Source organism: Gallus gallus, chromosome 13 (assembly GCF_016699485.2).
Source record: "Gallus gallus isolate bGalGal1 chromosome 13, bGalGal1.mat.broiler.GRCg7b, whole genome shotgun sequence".
Taxonomy (NCBI): Eukaryota; Metazoa; Chordata; class Aves; order Galliformes; family Phasianidae; genus Gallus; species Gallus gallus.
Genome location: NC_052544.1, coordinates 14,657,219 through 14,677,589, shown reverse-complemented (window position 1 = coordinate 14,677,589; position 20,371 = coordinate 14,657,219). Strand labels below are relative to the sequence as shown.

Here is a 20,371-nt window from a genome sequence, read left to right as displayed (position 1 = left end):
ACACTGTCTGGAAGAGCTGCTCGGAGGGCATCACCCAGAGGTGTTTTGCCTGGGGCAGTGCAGTGCAGGTTTAGCAGCAGATCTCAGCAGCCTGGCTGGTTTTTGGCTGGTGCATCCCAGAGAGCAAGATGAGACCCAGTGCTCAGAGCAGGTTGGCCCCGTTACAGACCCAGCGCTCACCTCAGCACCCCCACAGCATGAAAGATGGGTGAGTCTGCTGTCTGCGGGTTCAGCTGCCCTGTGGGATGTTGGCAACTGCAGCACAGGGAGCCTCACAGCATAACAAGTCAGTCTGCTTCCAAGAGCTCGGGGCTGTGTCTCCTCTGGGAGCAGACACAGCCAGTGAATATTGTTTTCCTCTATACCCTCAGAGATAGAAGCACTGAAGATCTGTGTGGATGTCTCCTGATAATGGCAGGAACTTGCATTAACAACCGCTCAGCTGCAGTCCTGGAAGTTAGAAGGACATAAAGGTGCAGGTAACATAACGTGATGCATTCTACATGGGGAAGCAAATAGGCATTCCAACTGCCCATCAGTTTTTAGATCATATCAGTATGTTTGTCCAGCCAGGAAGGAAATGCTGTGTGTTGATATTTATGGAAATTAACTGGATTCTCAGTGTGAGAGCTGACATCTAGCTTGAGCCAAAAAAAACCCACCCCTCCTGGACCATTTAAAACCATTATAGGGAAACCAAGGAACGACTGGCATTAAGAAATGATGCAAAGATAAAATGAGTGGGTTGCCCTGCCCAGGAGAGTCAGAGAAGCTTTAGGTTGGGTCCTGATTGAATTTTGTTCATTAAGGAAATCTGAAGCTCTGCCACGGACCAGCAATAGGGGAAGGACTTCAAGGCACTCTATGACTGTGCTGGTTCTGTGACTACCATGAGCACAGTGACGTGCCTGCTCTTGGAATTGGGAGCCAAACTCCTGGCTCTGCTTGTCTAATGTGAAGACTTACATGACAGGTGGGAAGCTACCTTAACTACAAAGCCTTTTTGGCTTAAAAATGCATTCCTGCCTCTCTAGAGTGGTGCTGCAGATGAGAGGGACTTGCTGAGGAGTTCAGCACAGCAGTTCTGGCTCAGCAGGTCATTTCTTGCCAGGTCAGAAGCCTGGAAATCACAGACTGCAGAAGCACACTGCCTTAACCTTAACCACAGATGTGCTGCCATAATTGTGGGTGCTGTTTAAGCGCAGAGCCAAGTCTGTTGTAAGTGACTCTTTTTCTCTGCTGGAATTAATGGACAAATCCTGCAACATCGTTGACTGAGCAAATCAGCAGTCAGTTAAGTGCATCCTGTCAGCAGAAGGTAATTTTAATGCTAGGCCAATGGTCTCTCTAATTAAAAGAAGCATTTATTATTTGTTTTTGGGATTGTTTCCAAGAAGGAAAACAGAGTTCAGAAAGTCTTTCAGAGCTGATTGCCTTCTGTGACCTGGTCTGTGCTCGAAGCTGATATGAGGAGGGGGAGAGAGCAGAATGAAGGATGAGGAGGAGCAGAAAGCATTGAAAAGCTCAGATTAGTCTCTGCACTGGAAGAGAAACAAATCAATGCCAAGAATTAGAGAAAGAACAGACAAGGAGAGAACAGAAAGAGGAGCAGAACAAAACTGAAGAAGACAGACAAGACATGACAGATTGGGAGGGAGGATGGCAAAAGACAGCTGAGTGACAGGTAGGGTGCTAATATAGACTTGAAGACACCATCATGGGGGTCTCTAAGGGAGGCTAGAGAAGTGCCTGGTGATGGTGACATTGCTGTGGCTGTTGCTGTTTGCAGTGGAGATGGGGGAGATGGTCCCTGGAGGTCTCCAGCTCTGCTGGCAATCAAGCATCCCATAGCCCTGTTGTCAGCCTGTATCCCACAGCAGCATTCAGCACAGTGGGATCACAAGTGGGCAGCATCTCCTTCCTTGGTCCTTGCTGGTCAGTGCTGGGAGTTACCCAGCTGAGGGCCAGGCCTGGCCAGCAAAGCAGCTCGTTGCACTGTGAAAAAAAACGCAACTCAGGACACCCATAGAAACTAGAGGAAGGTCTGTGCTACAGACCACTTCAAGTGCTGCTATCATCAGTTTGGACGTGATATTGTCGAGCGCATTGCCTGGTGCCACCAAGATAAGACCGTGTTCAGGCAGCACAAGGTCTGTAGGCAGACCTCCTCAGATGATCTGACATCAGTGGAAGATTAGGAGAGCTTTTCAGCATCCTAGGGCTTGTGAATAGGAAGGGCAGGCTTCAAAGCTAAATAGGAGTTGAGAAGAGCTGTTAAGTGCTCGATTAGATGTGTGTCCCTTAGGCTGTTATGGGTGGACAGATAGCAGGCACTGTAGTCATGAGCAGTCAGGATGAGTTTCCATAGTTTTCCCACTGCTGCAGGAAAACCCTCAGGGATCCCCCCAGGATTCCCTGGTGAGTCGTGTGGCCCATGTGCTGTTCAATAAAAGCTTAGGTAAATTCCTTATTATCATTCCACTCCTGGAGAGTCTCTTGTCTTTGACACTGAAGCGAATGGCCAAGAGTGGCAGAGAGTGACCACAATATACTCAAACACCAGACACCATTGCTTGCATACTGCAGAGTACTGACTGTTCTTGTATTAGAGCATTTGATTGAATGTCATGCTGATGGGTGTAATGTTTTCCTGCCTCCTGTAACTGGTTTGCACCATATGGAAATCAAAATCCACTTTGGAAATTACTCTGGACGCTGCCTGTTGTAACGGAGCTGTGTATGGGATGATGCACAGCACCTCTGTGGCTTTCTGCTCCCATGGAGCAGTCAGCACCATGCAGGATGGGGCCCTGTGGTGGCATCAGTTACCGAGGAAACTGCCTCTATAGAAGTGGAACACGTTTCTATTAGCAACAGCAGCTCCGTCATGTGTGTTAGAGCATTTAAACACCTCATTATCGAACTGCATTTGGTTGTCGGCTTTTACATGTCTGGAGGCTGTACAGCGTGAGGTGAGAAAGTGGGCAGGTAATGGAGCAGGAGGGGAGAGCAAGATTCCCACGTGCACCTGGGAAGGAACTGGGGAGCTGCACACACCAGCAGAGCAGGGAGCTCTGCCAGCCAGAGTTGTGCCTCTCGGCCACCCCAGAAATGCAGAGCCCCCAAAACCAGGGCTGTCCATCCAGAATCCTCCTCCCAGGTCAGATGGATGTTCCACATAGCAAAGGTGTGAGGTAACGCAGGAAAGTTCTTATGGGGCAGTTCTCCTTCAGAACAAACAGGATGCTGCCAGCACGTTCCTGCAGCTGTGCCCTGTAGGTACACAGAGACGGAAACGATCTCTGCCCGATGACAAAAGCAGGGCACGAAGAGCATTTCCTACACCTCCCACCAGCAGAGACACTGAGCTCCAAGTGCACAGATGAGTTCAGTGGGGCCGATCTTAGGAAGGCATGGCACTGCTGCCTGGTCTTGGGCACCACATGGCACCCCAAATGGGGAAACACTGACCCTATAGGGAGGGATTGGGTGCATGAGGTGCAGTGCTGCGAGGTGAGCGCGTGGCAGTGAGGAGCAGCTCTGTGCTTTCATCCACTGTGAGCAAAGATGAAAGGCATGGCTCTCACCTGAGAAAGAAGTTTGGGGAGGTTTTTCCCTATTTACTCCGTTTCCCAAGGAGGCTTTTAAATTTCCTTTGGAAAACAGCTGCAATCACACAGGGAAATGGTGTGTGAAAGGCTGGGGCAGTAATCGCCCATGAAATGAACATCTGAAGTGAGACAGAGACTATAGGAACGTGTTTAATGTGAACGTTGAGTTCCACTGCCAGAAAGGTTGCATCTACAAGCGGGTGTGCTCTCATTAAAGGAAACAAGCCCATGTAGCTCAGAGGGTGCAGGTGGTGAAATTAAATTGAGGTTCATCTCAGGTTCTGACTTCCCCTCGCACGCAGACGTCACTCCCACTAAGCAGAACTATCATTTTCTGCAGTAGAGAAACCGACTCCAAAAGTAGTGCCGAGTGCTGACAGCTCATTAGGTGCTGTTGTTTGGTAGCTCACAGCAAGTCAGAAAAGCAGAGCCAAACTTAGGGCAGCTCGGGAAAGGAGATTAACATTCGTATCTGAAGCTGCCATTCCCCCACACCGTATTTATGTTGGGCACATCTGGACACTTCTGGCACATCCTTCCCAGCTGGCATGGATTGCTCACTACCCGGCTCACCCAGCGTGCCAAACTGTATTTGGTTCTTCATGGAATCATGGAATTGAATTGGAAGGGACTCTTAAAGGCCCATCTTATCCAACGCCCCTGCAATGAGCAGAGACTCCTGCAGCTCAGGACTGTGGTTTTGCATTTTATTTTGTATTTCTTCTGGTTTTATACGTCGTTTTGTTTCCCCAAGAGGGGGGGGAGGCTAAACCTGTTTGTGTATTGCCATGGTTGCAACATGTTGCTTTCAAACAGCAAATCAGTTCCCTTTGTGTATTATTGGGTCAGCCATAATGAAACAAGGGGTGAGGAATGCATCTGAGCCCTTCTGCTTGCGGGTGACAGAAACATCCACAGGGCAAAGCCAGGAGGAGTGTAATCATGCTGCTGTACCCATCTCTAGTCACCTTCATTCTCTGCAGTGAGATGGTGCTGGTGCTGCTGAGACCCACCTGCCTGCAAATCTGCTTCTCCTGAGCCACCTAATGTTGATGAATTACTATAAATGCGCTTATAATTACTTGCCTAATTACAAGTGCCTTCACAAATGATTTTGCTAGCACTTAATGGAAATAAAGTAAAATATCTGAAGCTATAGTAATGGAAATATAGAGCAACATGATAGCATGATAATAACAAAACCAAGGCTGACTGGTGTGATATTGGTGTCTCAAGACCCCATCCATGGGTGAGCAGGCAGGACGCATAGTCTGTGCAGCTCTATAGGGTGTGAAGAGGGAAGGGGCACAGGGAGGAGGCAGAACATGGGGAATTGCAGAGGAGAGGAGCAATGCAGGGCACAAAGCTCTGGGGGCCCTTCTATAGAATCACAGAATACCCCACGTTGGAAGGAATCCATTAACATCACTGAGTCCAACTCTTGGCTCCACACAGAAGCGTGGCACCACCAGAAAAAAAATACAGAAGTGGGTGTTTTTTTTCCATCGGATAGCTATTTTTCTGTAACTACTTTTTGCTGTTCTTATGCTGACAGGTGCTCTGAATAAGGCCTCTGTTTTCTTTGTCTTTTTTTCTTCTACTATGAAGTGGGAATTGCGGAGGAGTCATTTCTGAATGAAGACATTTCCGTCCAACATTTTGGCTTGCCTGAAGCACACTGAGTGAAGAGGAATTGTCCTTGGCCACCTATAAAATACATAATTGGTTAATGTATGTAAGTAACAAAACTTCTTTTATTTTTTAATATCTTCTATTAAAACATAAAAAAGAGGGCAGCAAAGCCATAAAACTAGCAAGTTGGATGTGTGTGGTCTGGTACATGGGGGTCCTCAGAAGGGGGTGACTTGGAGAAGCCATGGAGCAGTAGGACTCTGCATTGCTGACACAGAGCAGAAAGCCTTGCAGTAGCCCAGACCCAGCAGGTGGGGCAGGAAGACTCTCCTCTGGGGCGGAGGGTGGAGGTGACGTTAACCAGACACTGGGGACCCTCCACGACCCAGCTGAGAGAGCTTCTGTTTATAAATCAGCATCCACTTCCCAGGAAAATGGTTTTGATGTTGACTTCAGACATCCTCTCTCTGGGAACAGCCCAGCCTCTGCCTTGCCCCAGAGACAATAGAAGGAAGACAAGCACAATGGGCGCATGTGCTAAACACTTTAATGAGCACTTCCACACCATTCTCCTGTGTTTCCCCACATCCCATGAGTCAATAAGCACCTCATGCAGCTTTCTAGATAGTGCACAATAAACTGATAGGGCTGTGGACTAGTCCAAGCATTTGCCCTCATTCACTGAGTAAAAGAATGGAGATGAGAGCTTGTTTTGTTCCCTATATGTTAACTCCATATAACATTCCTAACAATTTCTTTTCCTCTGTAAACCTTCTACCATGAAATTATGCTTAGACTATTTTAAGTGCAATTATACACATTTGTGCAACAGGTGCTGTGACAAATTTTGCACAAGTATGCATTGGTGTGCACAAGCAGAGGCTTGATTTACCTGCACCTGCAGACAGAGCCCTGTATCTCCCTGGTTCGTTTTGAATAGCAAATTAACGAATGTATGTAAATTGCTTGTGATTATACTGCAATTTCCATTGTTCTCCATGCTTGCGGTGCTGCTCTGCGATGCATGGAGCATTCAGTAAGAAGTTCTGCAAGTTCTATATAAGAAATTCAGCAGTTAGAATTGTTACTTGGGAGAATTCTATTGCCTGGAGACAGGGCTTTTAAATTATGGCTGATGTTTTGCATTGTATATGGAAATTTTTCATCTCCAGCTATCTCATAGATATTTAGATCAAATAGACTTAGTTATTCCCAAACCACTCAGGCTTTCTCTTCCAATTCACTCTCCTTGGGAATAGTTCTTATGATTTATGTAAATTGCAAATTATCAGGCTTCAGAAAATGTATTTATTTTTAATGATATTTACATACATTGAGGAACCAGCAACAGGTCCTGAAGAAAGGGATGTGGATATCAAAACCCCGCAAAGAGAAAAGGAGTGTGAGTAGAGAGGATTTGAGTCCCATTCCTTCAGACATTCATAAATTACAAATGTGTTGCTTTGGGGTAAAATTCTGCCACAAATAAGTGATTGTGCTCAAGAAATGTGTGGACGCTGTACTAAGGGACGTGGTTTAGTGGGGAAATATTGGTGGTAGGTGAATGATTGGACTAGATGGTCTTGGAGGTCTTTTCCAGTGTTGGTGATTCTATGACTCTATGATGTGAACACACTGAGGCCAACTACTACAGCATAGTGGGCCTGGCTCTGAGGCATTGATTGTGCTCGCTCAGGAACTGCTCTGTCACTTCTGTCCTGCCAACTGTCTTACTGTCATTTGATGAGTCGACAGTTGGACTAGATATGATTAGTGGTCTTTTCCAACCTTAATGATTATGTTTTATTAAGAGCTTTGCAGTCATCCGAGCCTGTGGAAATCTCATGTCTCAACATACGTGACCTGATTCTCAGCCTCATGGTCTACATCTATGCTAAGGAACACCAGCCCCATTGCCAGCTCTGGGCACTCAGCATAGCCTTGCTGACTCCTGCTGCCTTCTCTCCACTCTGGGTATTGATTTTTCTGCCAAGGCAACCCAAGATGGTGAGGCAGAAGCTATGGCAGCATTATTCTCATCTTGGTGAATGCTGTGATGTCACCTGTGCTCTCCTAAGCAATATTCCTCCCTTCATTTCTGGGTTGCAAAAGGAGTTTTAGGAAGTACTTCATCCCTCTGCCAAATCAGGCTTTTCTGAGTTGTTCTGAGGGCCCAGGGTACTTTGTCAGAGCAGGAGCGTTCTCTGTTGCCCTTTATAGCTTTAATCATAATTTTCCCTGTTGTTTGCATGATAAACTCCAAACTGTAGCTCACTTGGCAGCTCAGTATCTCTTTAAATCACTTCCAGTTTCTCGTGTGCCACTAATATTTTATTTATGTTGTATTACATTTTGCAATAGTCTCCATGCCAACAGTTCATGCCAGAAGCAATGTACGACAGAATAATTTAAGTCCTCAGCGCTAGAAGCACTTTCTCTTTAGGTAGTGTCATTAGGTCAGACTCTGTTTGTCCTTTCTCTTGCAGTGTCAGAGAGCCAAGGCTGGATGTGTTCCTCCTGACACTGCCCTGCAGGGGACAGCGGGAAGTGCCAGAGCAGTGCTGTCACCTGTCCTGTGTCTGCGGTGACAGCGGTAAATCTCCCATGGAGAACTCCTCCTGGGGCAGGACCAGGGCAGCCATTCAGCACTGCTGTCTTTCTGTCGCTCCTTGCCTTTGCAGAGGCGAATGAGGACTTGATTCCAAACCAGCCTGCTGGCATATTGCGAGCCCTTCGTTCCTTGAGCCTGTCCCAGCAGGCACCACACAGCCTGGGCTGTCTGCTGGCTGCTCTTTGGCTCATGGGAGACCTCACAGCATGAAAGAAAGGCAGGAGTATCTTTCTTATGCATGCTGCTCATGGTGTTGTCCACAACTGACCACAAATCTATGGAGAAAGGCAATAGTTATGCTAGCACAGATGAAAGTTCTTTTCTTGGGACATGCAGAAACTCTTGCTTGTAGCATTGCAGCAGCCTAGCTACACCGTTACTTCTCTCATTCCTGTGTACTTGTAATCTATGTAATGATTTTATTGTTTCCATATTAATGTGGTTTATTTTTACTGTAGCACTCTATCTACTTGTGCTACTGTTAAACAAATCCTTCTGATGCTGGACCAGAGAAGAAACCCCTGAGACATAATACAAAGGTGAGCTTAGCTCCTTCTTAACTGTATGGTCAGTCACTGGCACAGGCTGCCCAGGGAAGTGGTGGAGTCCCCATGCCTGGAGGTGTTTGAGAACTATGGAGGTTTGGCATGTGGGGACATGGTCAACGGGCATTGTGGGGTTGGGTTGGTGTTGGACTTGGTGATCTTAGTGGTCCTTTCCAACCTTAATGATGGCTATGATTCTATATGCACAGAATGATTCTATACACATCATCAGTATTGAGGGTCATATTTGTATTCCCAATTTTTATTAGATGTTCAGAAAAGACTAAAGCATGGTTGGTACACAACCCCACAGGTCTTCCAGGAGGGGACTCTATGCTGAGGCTGCAAGACTTCCATCCTGCCTCCTCTGGGTTGATCACACCGGCACCGGAGAAATGCAAATACCAACAAGAAACAAGTGAAAAAGTTAGTAGAAAAAGAAATAATTAAAAAAGCATAAATTATTCAAGTTTATATAGGAGAAGAATCAGCAGGAGAATGCAGTAAAAATGGAGTGTCAGAGGAGAGAGCAGCAGAAAAGCATGAGTGTGATTCTCTGTGTATAAAGAGGTTGCAAGGGACCCCTATGGGACTCTTTTTGGGAACACAAAGTCTGCACAAACTAATGTAGGAATGAGACTAATCTGATGCCACAGAGAAAACAAGTGGAACTGAAAGTCCTTCAGGCTCCTGTGGTCTGGCAGATTCCAGTTTTAAACCACAACGTTCTTAAAATCCCAAGTCTCTAAGACCAAGAGGTGGTATTAATCACAAGCTTGCCAAGGGCATAGATCCAGGAATCACGACTGCCTTCGTCAGCCCCTGTACCAGAGGGGATTCAAGAAAAATGAGTTTACTGGAGGCACTGTGGAGTTAGCACAAATCATCCCAGGGAGGAATCTGTCCATAAACGGTTCCTCTGTGCAAACAAATAGGATGGAAGAGAAAGAGCTAGGCAAAAACTGCAGCTTCGTTGATCTTTCTGTGCCAATTAATGCCAACTGAGAATGCCTCCCTGGACACCACTGAGAGCACTGTCGGTAAACTCACCTTACTTGAGATCACAGAGACCTTTGCAGACTCGTGGTATGTACCCTACTAATCTTCTTGTTTCTCTTGTTAAAAACCTACAGCAGGGAAAAAACTGATGTGTCTAACTGACACTTGGCATTTATGCTGAGGGAATATCCATCTGTTTCAGCCATCCGAATCTATTCTCTGTCTTGTTATTATTTTTCAGTTCTGTGCTTTGTGGAATATAATGGGTGATGTCCTCACTTATTTTTCCCAACTAGCAATTGCCTTGCAGATCAAGCAGCTAGCAGCCCTATGACTTTCTGACATGGCAGGGTTATGAAAATCCTGCCAAAGTGTCATGCAGTCTCTGCTGTGAAATCTGACAGTTGAAGAGGTTCCATCCCAATCCTAGTGGTGATGGGTTTTGATCCCCTGTTAAATGCACTTCTACTTCAGCTCTGACAGGTACCGGCGAAATAAATGAAATCTGCAATCCTCTGTGCATATGGGAGGGCATTAGATGATTCATTGGCTTGGAGCGTGCCGACAGGCATCCTTTGCACATCTTGTGTTGCTTTAATGGGTAGTTTGCAGCTGTGGGATCATTGCTATATTTTGTAGTTTTGTTCTATCATTAGCTGTTAAAGGAATAGAAGACCACAGATAGCTTTGTACTAAACTACAAGTTCTTGTTTTTATTGGCACCACCTGGGGATTAAAACTGATGCTGTCATGCTGCCCAGTTAGCCTCAAAGCAGGGGAGATGTAATGATTATGTGATCAAAGCACCTCGCTTCATTCAATTGTGCAATAATTACAAATGGAAACATTATAAACAAGCAACATTGGCTGTGACGCACACAGGAAGGCAAACCCAGTCCCCAGAGCCTTTAGTGAGTGCTTCAGGGATGGGAAACCTTCTTCTGAGGAGAAAACCTGGGTAAAAGCTGCTGCAAATGATCCTGCAGTACCTTATGGGCCATGAAAATACCCTGTTGTTACCAAGGGGGTAATATTGTGAACGCCACGTATCCACAATGACCAGGCCCTTAGTTATAATAAAATCATTTCATTGACCTTTTGTGACCATTTCAGCTCATTCTGCTGTGGCTACAGGGTGTATTCCTGCCTCCCCAGAGGCTGACTGGGACATCTTCATCCAAAGGAAAACGTATTTACACGGAAGATGGAAGTCAAGTGATGTTTTCCAGCCACTTCAGGTACTGAGCTGCTGGTGCGTGGTTTCAGAAGTTGCCTTTGAGGGTTTTGGACCCTGTCCTCCTTCTCCTCCTGCCACTGCCAGGTAAGTCTCATATGGATATTAGTTGGCATCAACGTGAAGTGTTATTCTGTTACCCAGCTGCAGCCTTAGTGCAGGTCAATGTGTGTTCGTGGTGTGCAAACAGTGGTTGTCGATGAGTGGATTTCTGGTGAGATTTATGGTGCTTCTGTTTAAAGTTGGGCAATAAGAGTATCCATGATAAAAGCGTTGTGCTTAATGATAAATTTTATCTTCCTCCTGCAAAAAAAACGTGAGAAGTGCTAAGATTAAGCTGAGGCTGGAGGCTAATAGATGAAAGGCAAAGGCACATTGAGGAGTTCCATCCCTGCAGCCCTCATGTTTGCATGGAGCCCTTTTAATAACTGTGAATAAAGCACTGTTCTTCCAAATCACTTTCTAAAATAAACCATCCAGATGGCTGTAAGACAAAACCTAGTCGTCAAGCTGAGTAATGTGTATTTTGAGCACGTTAACAATGGAACGTGTAGAATTGTGCTGAATTATGCAGAATGCCACTCAGAAAGATATACACGCAGAAGCAGGAATATCACAGGCATCAGACAGCTGTGGTGCATGATGTCATTCTGGGCCTAACCAGAAGGAAAATGTGTTTTAAAATACAGGTGGTGAGGCACTGGCACGGACTAACCAGAGAAGTGGTACTTGCCCCATCCCTGGACTCACTCATGGTCAGCCTGGATATGCTGGACACCTGATGGAGACGTGGGTGCCCCTGTTCATTGCAGGTGAGTTGGACCAGATGACCTTTAAGAGTCTCTTCCAATTCAAATGATCGTATGATATAGTGCTAAGTGAAGATTAATGTTATTTTTTCATTTCTGAGGGGAGCTGAAGAGGACAGACAGATTTTCTTATAGTCAGTGAGAATACAGTTATATGGCTGAGCCAACACTGGGCTGGGGAGTGCAGAAATGAATGCCCGATGGCTCCACAGCATACTCAGTAGGATGTCTGATGTGTTTTAACAGCTTTGAGTGCCTGAATGGCAATGAATGGTCACAAGGTCTGTAATCTGAGGGTTGTTGGAAGGGTCTTGCTGGCTCCCCCCAGTGCTTTCTGCTTCCTGATTTCACTCCTTGATCTTCCCAATTCCCACAGGAGTCCAAGCTCTCATTGCCCAGTGCTGTGGGGGCTGCTATGAGGGCACAGCCTGCAAACTGCAGAACTCCTGCTGAGAAAAACATCACCTGGAACTGTTTGTCCACTGCATGGCAATTTTCGTAAGCAAACTTCGTGCTGAAGTACAGCGTGAGTAATTGCTTTATTTATTTTTCTTTACCCAAATGCAATTTTTATTTGCTGTGAAATCAAGTCCCTTCCCTAGCTGGAAGCAAGCGAGCGACTTTTGTGTGTAGGAAGGCTGTAGTGGCACAGCAGAAAAATGAAACTATCAGAAGCTCTTGAGGAATAAATTCAAACCCTCATTAATCCCTGTGGGCTGCATCTCCAATCTGAGTTTTATGGAACGTGGGCGGTATTTTCAAAGCGATGGAATTGGTTGGCTTCAAGGGCTGACTTAGGGGATAGCAGCATGGTTCTGAACCACAGCCCTCTGCCCAAGGAAGATGCAGGCTGGGGTTTTTCCTTGGTATGTGCCCAGAACTCGGGTTTGCTGGAGAGCATTGAGGCTTCAGGGAGTGCTTGAAGTGGTGGGACCGGCATAGAACTGCCGACGGGCTGGCTTTGATTTATTGGATATTCGCTCATGCAGTTATTGTGTGATTGCTAAATGTTTTATTATTATTATTATTACTGTTATCATAATTATTGTTCTCCTTATTATTACTGTGACTTCCTTATCTGGGACAGCTCAGCTTTTCTGCTGTAAAATTCCAATTAAAATCAAAGAAAGCTTTTTGGATGCCATCCCACTAATTCTGTGTCACTCCTGCCTCTCATCCCGCTCTCAGAAGAGTCTCTGACAGTGCATCTTGGAGACCTAAATGTCAGGAATGAGTTTAAAGCAGGTTTGGAACAGGAGGGGTGCACTTGACTCTGGAGCTTCTGTCTGACTCTTAATTGCAACTGGGAGCATAAAATTCACTAGTTTAAGCTGTCATAATGCAAAGATTTCTGACTCATCACTGCAAGAAGAACAGAAAGAAATAAATTTCTGGAAGTATAGTTTATTACTGAAGTGGTTTCTTTTGCTAAGGACAGGTGATGTGCCCAGGAAGGGTGAAGGCTAATGGCTAAACTCCTTCTCCAAGATGTATGCGTGTCTGAGGGAGTTTCTATTAGAGTTTGGACAGGGTGCAAGGGGGTGTATTGTAGGGGAGCAGGGCTGGCCTGCTGCTGCCATTTACATTGCTATCCCAAGTATTTTGGTACTAAGAATCACAGAATGGTTTGGGTTGGAAAGGACCTCAAAACACACCCAGTCTCAACCCCTCACTGCCCTCATAGTGAAGAATTTCTTACTATTTTTTGGATCAAAATCTCCTTATGTCTGCTTTCTGTACCCTAAGTGTAGGTATATTCCCTGGTTTGGTGGTAATACTACTAAAATTCAAAGGATGGCTCAAGAAAACCCTGTTCAGTTATGTGAGATGGTGGCAGGAATGTGATTTTGTTTTCAATTCAGAATGATTTCTTTTTGGCTTAGGCAGGTGTATGGATAGGAGCATCACCTAATCGTACTGTTCTTATATTAAGTGTAAAAACAAATCATACTGTTTTTGAAGTATGAATATCTGAGCCTCCCCTTTGGGTCAGCAGCACGTGACGGTTTGACCGCAGTTGGTCCTAAAGACAACATGCAGTGCAAATTTTGCTGATGGAGATTTTTATCTCCACGCAGGTGGGAGTAAGTGCCAGGCACTGAAAGATGTGGTCCCGTGGCAGCAAGGATGATGTTTTCCACAAAGATAAGCAAGGCAAAGGAGGGAAACCCATATGAGCATGAATCAAATTCAAGCAGAGAAATGCTGACTTTCCCCTTAACAAGAAAGCATCAGTTCCACATTCCCTCGATTTAACGGCACAGTTTAGAAAGAGAAGAGGGGGAAAAAAAAAAGAGAGAGAAACCAACCTGCAGACAGAGGATTTCTTTGCTCCTGTAGCTGCTGCTCCCCTCGGGAGGACGGGGCTGTGCATCGCTTGGTGCTGAGCGCTGCCTGCCGGCCCCGGCGCGACGTGCAGCCCCGGCTCCGCTCCGTAGCGCTCCGAGAAAGGGCAGAAAAAAAGCACCTGAAACTCTCATCAGTGGTTGCTCTCCTCTCACACCACCCGGGGGTACAGGGCTTGTGTGGTTATTGCAGGTTGTGGCTGTTGTTTTAACTGGTAGCGTGACACTGCCTCTCGTTCCAAGTTGCACCTTTCCCTCTCTGTTGTTTTCCCCCTTAGGAAGAGCTGCAGACATGAACATCTTAATGCAAGAGGCTGGTGAAACATTATGGAAAATGCAGCTTTGGTGCCATGCCTGGATAACAGCAAGGGTGTTAATAGGCACACAGTGCACGGGTAAGCATCTTTAATATGTACAGAACTCTCTCAAGTTGTCTTTTTACTCTGCAGTGAATATTGCTTCTGAGGAGCTATTATTTGCTAGTCTCTTACTGTCATTCTTTACTCTCTGTAACACTGCTTTTCAGCAGTCAGATACTGCCAGAAAGCCCGAAGATTGCTTCTCACAAGTGCCCTCAGTGACTGCCCCTCGAACAAAATTGGCAGCCCCATTTTGGCTGAGGGCTGGCCTACTTCTCACCCCCAAAAGCTTCAGGTTTGATGATGCTGTGAGGTGTGCCACGGAGATGGTGATGCTCATGGACTTGGGGAGAAAAGCAACCAGAATGGGAGTCGCTGAGATGTGAGCTCACGTGGCTGCGAGGTTGGGAAGATGAACGGGGTGGCTTTCTGAAGGACTGTACTTCTGGCCTGGAAGGCTGCAGGTATGAGTGATAAAATCAGAAAGTATTGTTTCTAAATGGAGGCGCACAGCAAGCTTTGTTGGAGGATGAATGCAATCCTGTTTCTTTTGTCTGGGAATCACCATGCAGGTTTAATCCCTTGTCTGTTTTTATATTAGAAAAAATATATCTTTTCACAAAATCAGTTTTTAAACTCAGTGGAAGTAAAGTAATGCTTCTCATCCAGTAAAATGGAACTGAGTGGGAGAGCACAGCAGCTGTCAGGCACAGGTAGGGGTTTCCTTTGGGGATTTGTTTCTCTGTTTTCAGATGCAATATGCTATGAAGTCCATGTGCCGTCCTCTTTGATGTACTAAAGAGTGACATTCATCCTCTGGAAGTGTTTTTACTTTGCTTCCTCAGTACGTGTGGACCAATTGCCCAGAGTGAGGACCAATGGCTGCAGCAGGGAAATTCATCTCAGCACCAGATCTCGTCCTTCCTGCTGGGTAAGTCCTAATTAAATCCTTGCATCAATATAATTAATCGTTAGTATGAGAATTACATATTAGTCTGCATTATTGTCAATATTGCTTAAATATTAACAAGGTTGTTAGCTATTCACTAACCTTTTAAGCCCTTCCAAATCCTCTTTATCACGCTGCGTGTTTGTGTTAAATCTCTCTCAAGTGACCTTAAAGTGAGTACGTTTTTACTTGCTGCTAAATATACTGCAAGCTCTCCATCCAGTTCAGCTATTTGGCTGCTTTGGCTATTATCTCCAGCTTGATTGGTCTGCTGAGTTTGCAGAATTAGGTAGATTTGGAGAACACTCACTGGTGAACCCTAATGTATTTCCCATAAAATACCATAACCAAATATACAGTTTGGCCAACGTGATATCCCTTTGCACTATGAATTTGTTCAAGAAATTGAACCCCCATATTTCAAGCCAGCCTGCCACTGGTGATGGGGGATGACACAGGGGGCTGCACACCCTAGATGTGGTCCTTTCTGGGTCTCAGCTGCTCTGATATTTCCTCTCCGAAATCCCTGACTTCTCTCAGGGATCATTTAGTAAGGATCTTAACTTTGATTTCTTATAAACAGAGTTCAGAGAATAAGCCATGCAATGCATTTAACACCATTTCTGCTCGTAGTACATGAATGCATAGCATGCAGCTTCCTTGCTGGTATTCCTGGGACCAGATGAGAAAAGTGCTTTGGAGAAGTGGGATTTTGCTAGTCATGAATGTTAATACATAAAACCTCAGTGCTTGGATAGTTCACAGAATGTAAATCCAAAAAAGGGTAAGAAGCACATTTTTCAAACTGCATTTTTCTCTGCACCTCTTTCAGTCTCCTTTTGAAGTTCTAGAAAATGAGATGCTCTTTCATAGCAAATTCCTGCCTGCAGAGCAGGGCTGTGCTGCTTTGCTCACCCCACCAGTCACAGGGCAGCTGATGGGACACTGCTGTGCCCCACATCACTCTACGAAGCTCCTCACACTGCGCTGCTATTTGTGCTGACCAGAGCATGCACAGACGTGACACTCAGCACCAGGAGAACACTTCTTTCTGCATCACAGGACCTTAGGACAAATCCTATGATGCACTGCATCTAAGCATGCAAAATGTAAGTGTATCATTGCATTTCCACTTACCTTTCTTATCTGACTCAGTAAGTAGTATGATGAGAAATGGAAATTATGGTTAATATCATTTCTTTAGCACTAAGGAATTCTACTTGCATTCCTAGGAGATGTTAGAACACTGAACGAAAAGGGTAAAGCAACTCCTGGATCAAGAGCCAGCTGTAGAGTTGTAATGAGACAAATCTTTAAGATAGGGCTGTTTTTACCAAAGTTGAAATGAGTTTTGCACAGTGGGCAGTAGGGAAATACAGCAGTATTGCCATGAAAGATATTCCATCTTCTTATGGAGAAACCAGAATAGGTTAAATCAGCACCCTTTTCCAACCTAAGCAGAGGAAAGCATTCCCACAAACATTACATGTAGTGACCATCTCATGCCAGCCTTTGGTGCTCTGTGATGGATGTTGTCATCTAAGTGGTTCATCCTAACACGACACTGCAAGAACCATCATGCAAAAGCAGCAGATTTCCCACATTAGTTTTAGAAATGCGTTAATACTGATAATAATAACTTCAATGAAGCACCACTGATAAGGAGTCACATTGACAGGTTGTTGTCAGAACTTCCCATTCCCTGAGTTCATTCCCTTGAGATACACTTTAGTTTAAGTTTTGCCTTTTGACTCTGCCAAACTTCAGGAGTCTTATGGCAAAATGGCTTCTTTGGAGGGCTTCATGGTTAACGCTGCAGAAAAGCAACCAACTGTTTGGGATATCCAAAAGATCAGGCAAGTATTTCACCAAGTGTACAACAAAATATGATGAGGTAATTTTATTCTTTTTTCCTGGTTTTAGGTAAAAATATGACAGTATACAAGATAATCTTATTAAAGGTAAAAATACAGTATTCTGCTTTTTCTCTAAACAGATCTACGTACAGTACACTTTTTTATTTTGTCTTTTTTTTTTTCAACGTTTTTGTACAAATATAACTATGATTCTATTAGGCTATCTGTGTTCTCATCTGGCACTTAAGAACTGATCACGGGTCACCTTCTGCTTTTGCTTGTTTTTCTCAGCTGATGCCTAAACGCAATGGTCATCTCATAGGTGTACCTTGTGAACAAACAGTACAGTTCAGCAGTTCCCAAGTAGTAAGGTGTGCTTTAAATATTGAAATCACGTAGCTAAATGTAAAAACCCAAGCTATCCAAGTCTCCAGTTGCTTTGCATCGACTCATTGCTTACCCTTTGTAAAAGTGCAGTCTGAGTGTTTGTGTTACAGCCTTGGAAGTGGTTTTAATTCCTCCCAGGTCCTCCAGAAGAGCCAAACACATAACTCAGGACAATCATTTCTTCAACAATTCATTCTTCTTTTTATTTTTTATTTGTCACCATGTCCTCATTGGAAATGAAGCCTTTCAAAGCTCTGAAGCTCCTGGGGTATGTTTTTCATGGTTTACCTCACGCTATGGCTTGCTGTTTGAACTCTGGAACCCAAAAGCAGAGCAGCTGAATTGCGTTGCTGTCATCAATTAGTGCTGTTCCTTGTCCTGAACACATAAGCACAAAATATGTTATTTCTGCTGTGGATTTTCACTGAATATCTCAGTACACTGTTGTTGAAGCTGGGATCATCTATGGACAAAAGAGAGGCTCGGTGTGTGTACGAAGGGACCATATCTGTTAGTGGGTTGGCTAATACAGCTGGAAAAGGCAAAGAGAAGTTTTTGGCTTGGAATCCCTTTATCAGGTTCCAGCAAAGGGATGAAGGATGCTTTACCCAGCAGGTTTGTTTCATTGGTTCCAACTCTCTCATCTGCTCTGAAAAGTAGCTGACAGTTGCTCTTGGTCATTCCAGCAGATAATTTCTCATATCCTTTTCATTAACCACCATGCTGTTCAAAGTTACCACTGTGGATGCCTGTGTAAACACAAAAGGAGGGTACACACCCCAGGACAGGATGTTTTTAAATTCTCAAGGAATATGCTTGGCACGTTTTTCCTTCAGCTTTCACCAACTTCTGGTCAGTACAGAGTTAAGGTAAATGAGCACAGTTCACTGGAGACAGGTGGATGAAGATCTGGCTTTTTTGCCTTCAACTAAAGGTGCCTTCCCTACAGTTCATATATTTCTGATGTCAAAGGGTGATGCTTTTACCAGTAAGTTATTTTGTGTCATAAAAGATTTAACTGGAAATTCACCAAACACAGGAGTAAAGCAAAGTGCTCCAACTGACACCTGCCAATTCATAAGAGATGAGTGCCTGGCCCCCTTTTTTTTGCGCTGTTTCTGTCCTCTTAAGATGCTGGTTGAGACTGAGTAATGTTTAGAAAACCAGTTGCTTTCCTCTGTGCTCACCATCAAATGTCCTTATTTAAGTTCTTCCCAAATTTGTCGCTCAGTTGCTGTATAAGTCTTGCCAGCTCACCAGTAGCCTGGGACTTTTCCTCCAGGAGTTCATATCGGAGACTAGAAATATCTTGCTTGATCTCTTTAAGTTCTCCTAAAGGGAGGAATACACTGTTAGCAATACCAAAGAAATCATACCTATGGTTTCAAGGCAGGAGAGATTATTTATTTACTTGAGCTTGGTCATGGGTGTTCGTGGCACTCTATATGATGTTACCGCTTTTATGCATTTAATATTTGGCTTATAGGAAATTATCCATACTTGCAGTAGTGGGACCAACAGCAGTAACAACTATGTATGGAAAATTTATCTTCTTTCTCAAGTCTGCCCTCTCTCCATGAATAGACCTTCGCCTACATGGGACATGTGCAGAAGGTCAGCAGGGAGAAGGCATTACAAGGAGCGTCTTCTCCATCTGCTCACAAATCCTACAAGGCACCGCATATCCTTATTCAGTTCCAGCAATGTCCTTGTGGTGGGCATGGGCAGTACAGCCAATAACTACTTAGGCCCCAAGACAAGGCCAAGTACAGGTAATGCCCTGGGTTTTGCAAAGAAAGGACAGGTAGAACTATGAGGCAAAGCAGGGTGATGTCCAGACAGACCCTATCATACATGTTTTCTGCTAAGGAAAATTTCAGAGCAGAGAGGTGGCTCTGAGTCAGCACTGTTTGCCTTTGTGTGTGCCTGAGGCATGCGACCTCTCCACCAAGGGTGTTCTCTAAGCTCAATCCTTTTACTTGAGATACCAGTAGCAGTAACGTGACATGCTCTAATTTGCGGCAATAATAAAAATCCACTTGCCTTCATTGACTTCATCATTTTCTCGGTCCACCTGAGCCTTCAGCACATACCGCTTAATCAGGCGTTTCATTATTTTCTGCAAAGAGAACAGAAACACTTAAGGTGAGTTTATCCCCACCTCCTCAATGCTCGACTTACTGTGAGGAATTCAAGCACCTGATTTCTCTATGGATGAAGCCTGGCTTCAGAGGAGGCAAAGGGATTTTTATTATTGACTTCTCATTTATTTTCTACTTTATATTGTGAACTTTGTATTGAAGCAGTTGATTGATAGCCATTCCATAATGAGTCCACATTTTGTTTGTGGGATACACGTGAGTGCAGAGTATGTCCCACAGACATAATGAAAACATAGATGATCCAACAGCAATTTAAGAAGTAGGACTCAGACCATTCCTTGAACAAGCTGCTATTTAATGTATCTATAAAATAAACTTCACTGGAAGAAATAAGTTGTTAATTAATACTGGTAACAAACTCACTTATGATGATGAATTGAACATCAGACCCAAAGCTAAACAGAAATACCTGCTTTGAAACTTGGGGTTGAGGAGAGAAAACAGGACAAAGAGAGAGAGAGAACAAAAATGGAGAATGAGAAATTTTGTAGAGAAATGGTGGATTTTATGGGACATAGAGTAAAAACAGCACCATGTAGATCTATAAAATGGGTGATGACTGTTAGTAAGGAACAGCATATATGGAAACAGTAAGAGGTGATGATGGATACGAGCTTGCAATGTGACGCTGTTCCAAAAATGCCTTATATACATAGAAGGAAAGTAACTTCGTCAGTCTCAGGCTGCCCAGTGGCTTACAGCAGAAGGCCTACATCATTGCCAGCTCCCTGTTACAGAAGAGATGCTCTTCAGTGCATCTCATCTGAACTGTGAGAAATGTAAAAAGTATTGCTCCATCAGAGATAATGATCAGGAGTCCAAGCTAATATACCTAAATTTGCTTATTGGATGTTTACATCTGTTCTTGGGCA

The 20,371-nt window shown here is 44.5% G+C and overlaps 1 protein-coding gene and 1 long non-coding RNA gene across 47 annotated transcripts in view; one reads left to right on the top strand and one right to left on the bottom strand.

Annotated features, from left to right (window-relative positions):
* Positions 1–20,371, top strand: part of LOC101749758 — a 49,866-nt gene that overhangs the window by 20,090 nt on the left and 9,405 nt on the right. For 16 of the 45 annotated variants that reach the window (XR_005839677.2, XR_005839666.2, XR_005839650.2 and 13 more), the window contains 9 exons: positions 372–479; positions 5,220–5,346; positions 7,730–8,393; positions 8,713–10,719; positions 11,322–11,444; positions 11,818–11,967; positions 14,065–14,181; positions 14,313–15,076; positions 15,927–16,203. This is a non-coding gene — a long non-coding RNA (uncharacterized LOC101749758). Of the gene's footprint in view, positions 1–371; positions 480–5,219; positions 5,347–7,729; positions 8,394–8,668; positions 10,720–11,321; positions 11,445–11,817; positions 11,968–14,064; positions 14,182–14,312; positions 15,077–15,926; positions 17,056–17,579; positions 17,717–20,371 lie in introns of those variants that run through there. The other 29 variants (XR_005839674.2, XR_005839654.2, XR_005839668.2 and 26 more) reach the window with 29 other exon arrangements.
* TRPC7 (transient receptor potential cation channel subfamily C member 7) overlaps positions 18,527–20,371 on the bottom strand; it is a 64,992-nt gene continuing 63,147 nt past the window's right edge. For both annotated transcript variants that reach the window (XM_040647228.2, XM_040647229.2), the window contains 2 exons: positions 19,381–19,456; positions 18,527–18,669 (listed from right to left, as the gene is read on the bottom strand). In XM_040647228.2, the coding sequence (XP_040503162.1) occupies positions 18,527–18,669; positions 19,381–19,456 (219 nt within the window). The remainder of the gene's footprint in view (positions 18,670–19,380; positions 19,457–20,371) is intronic.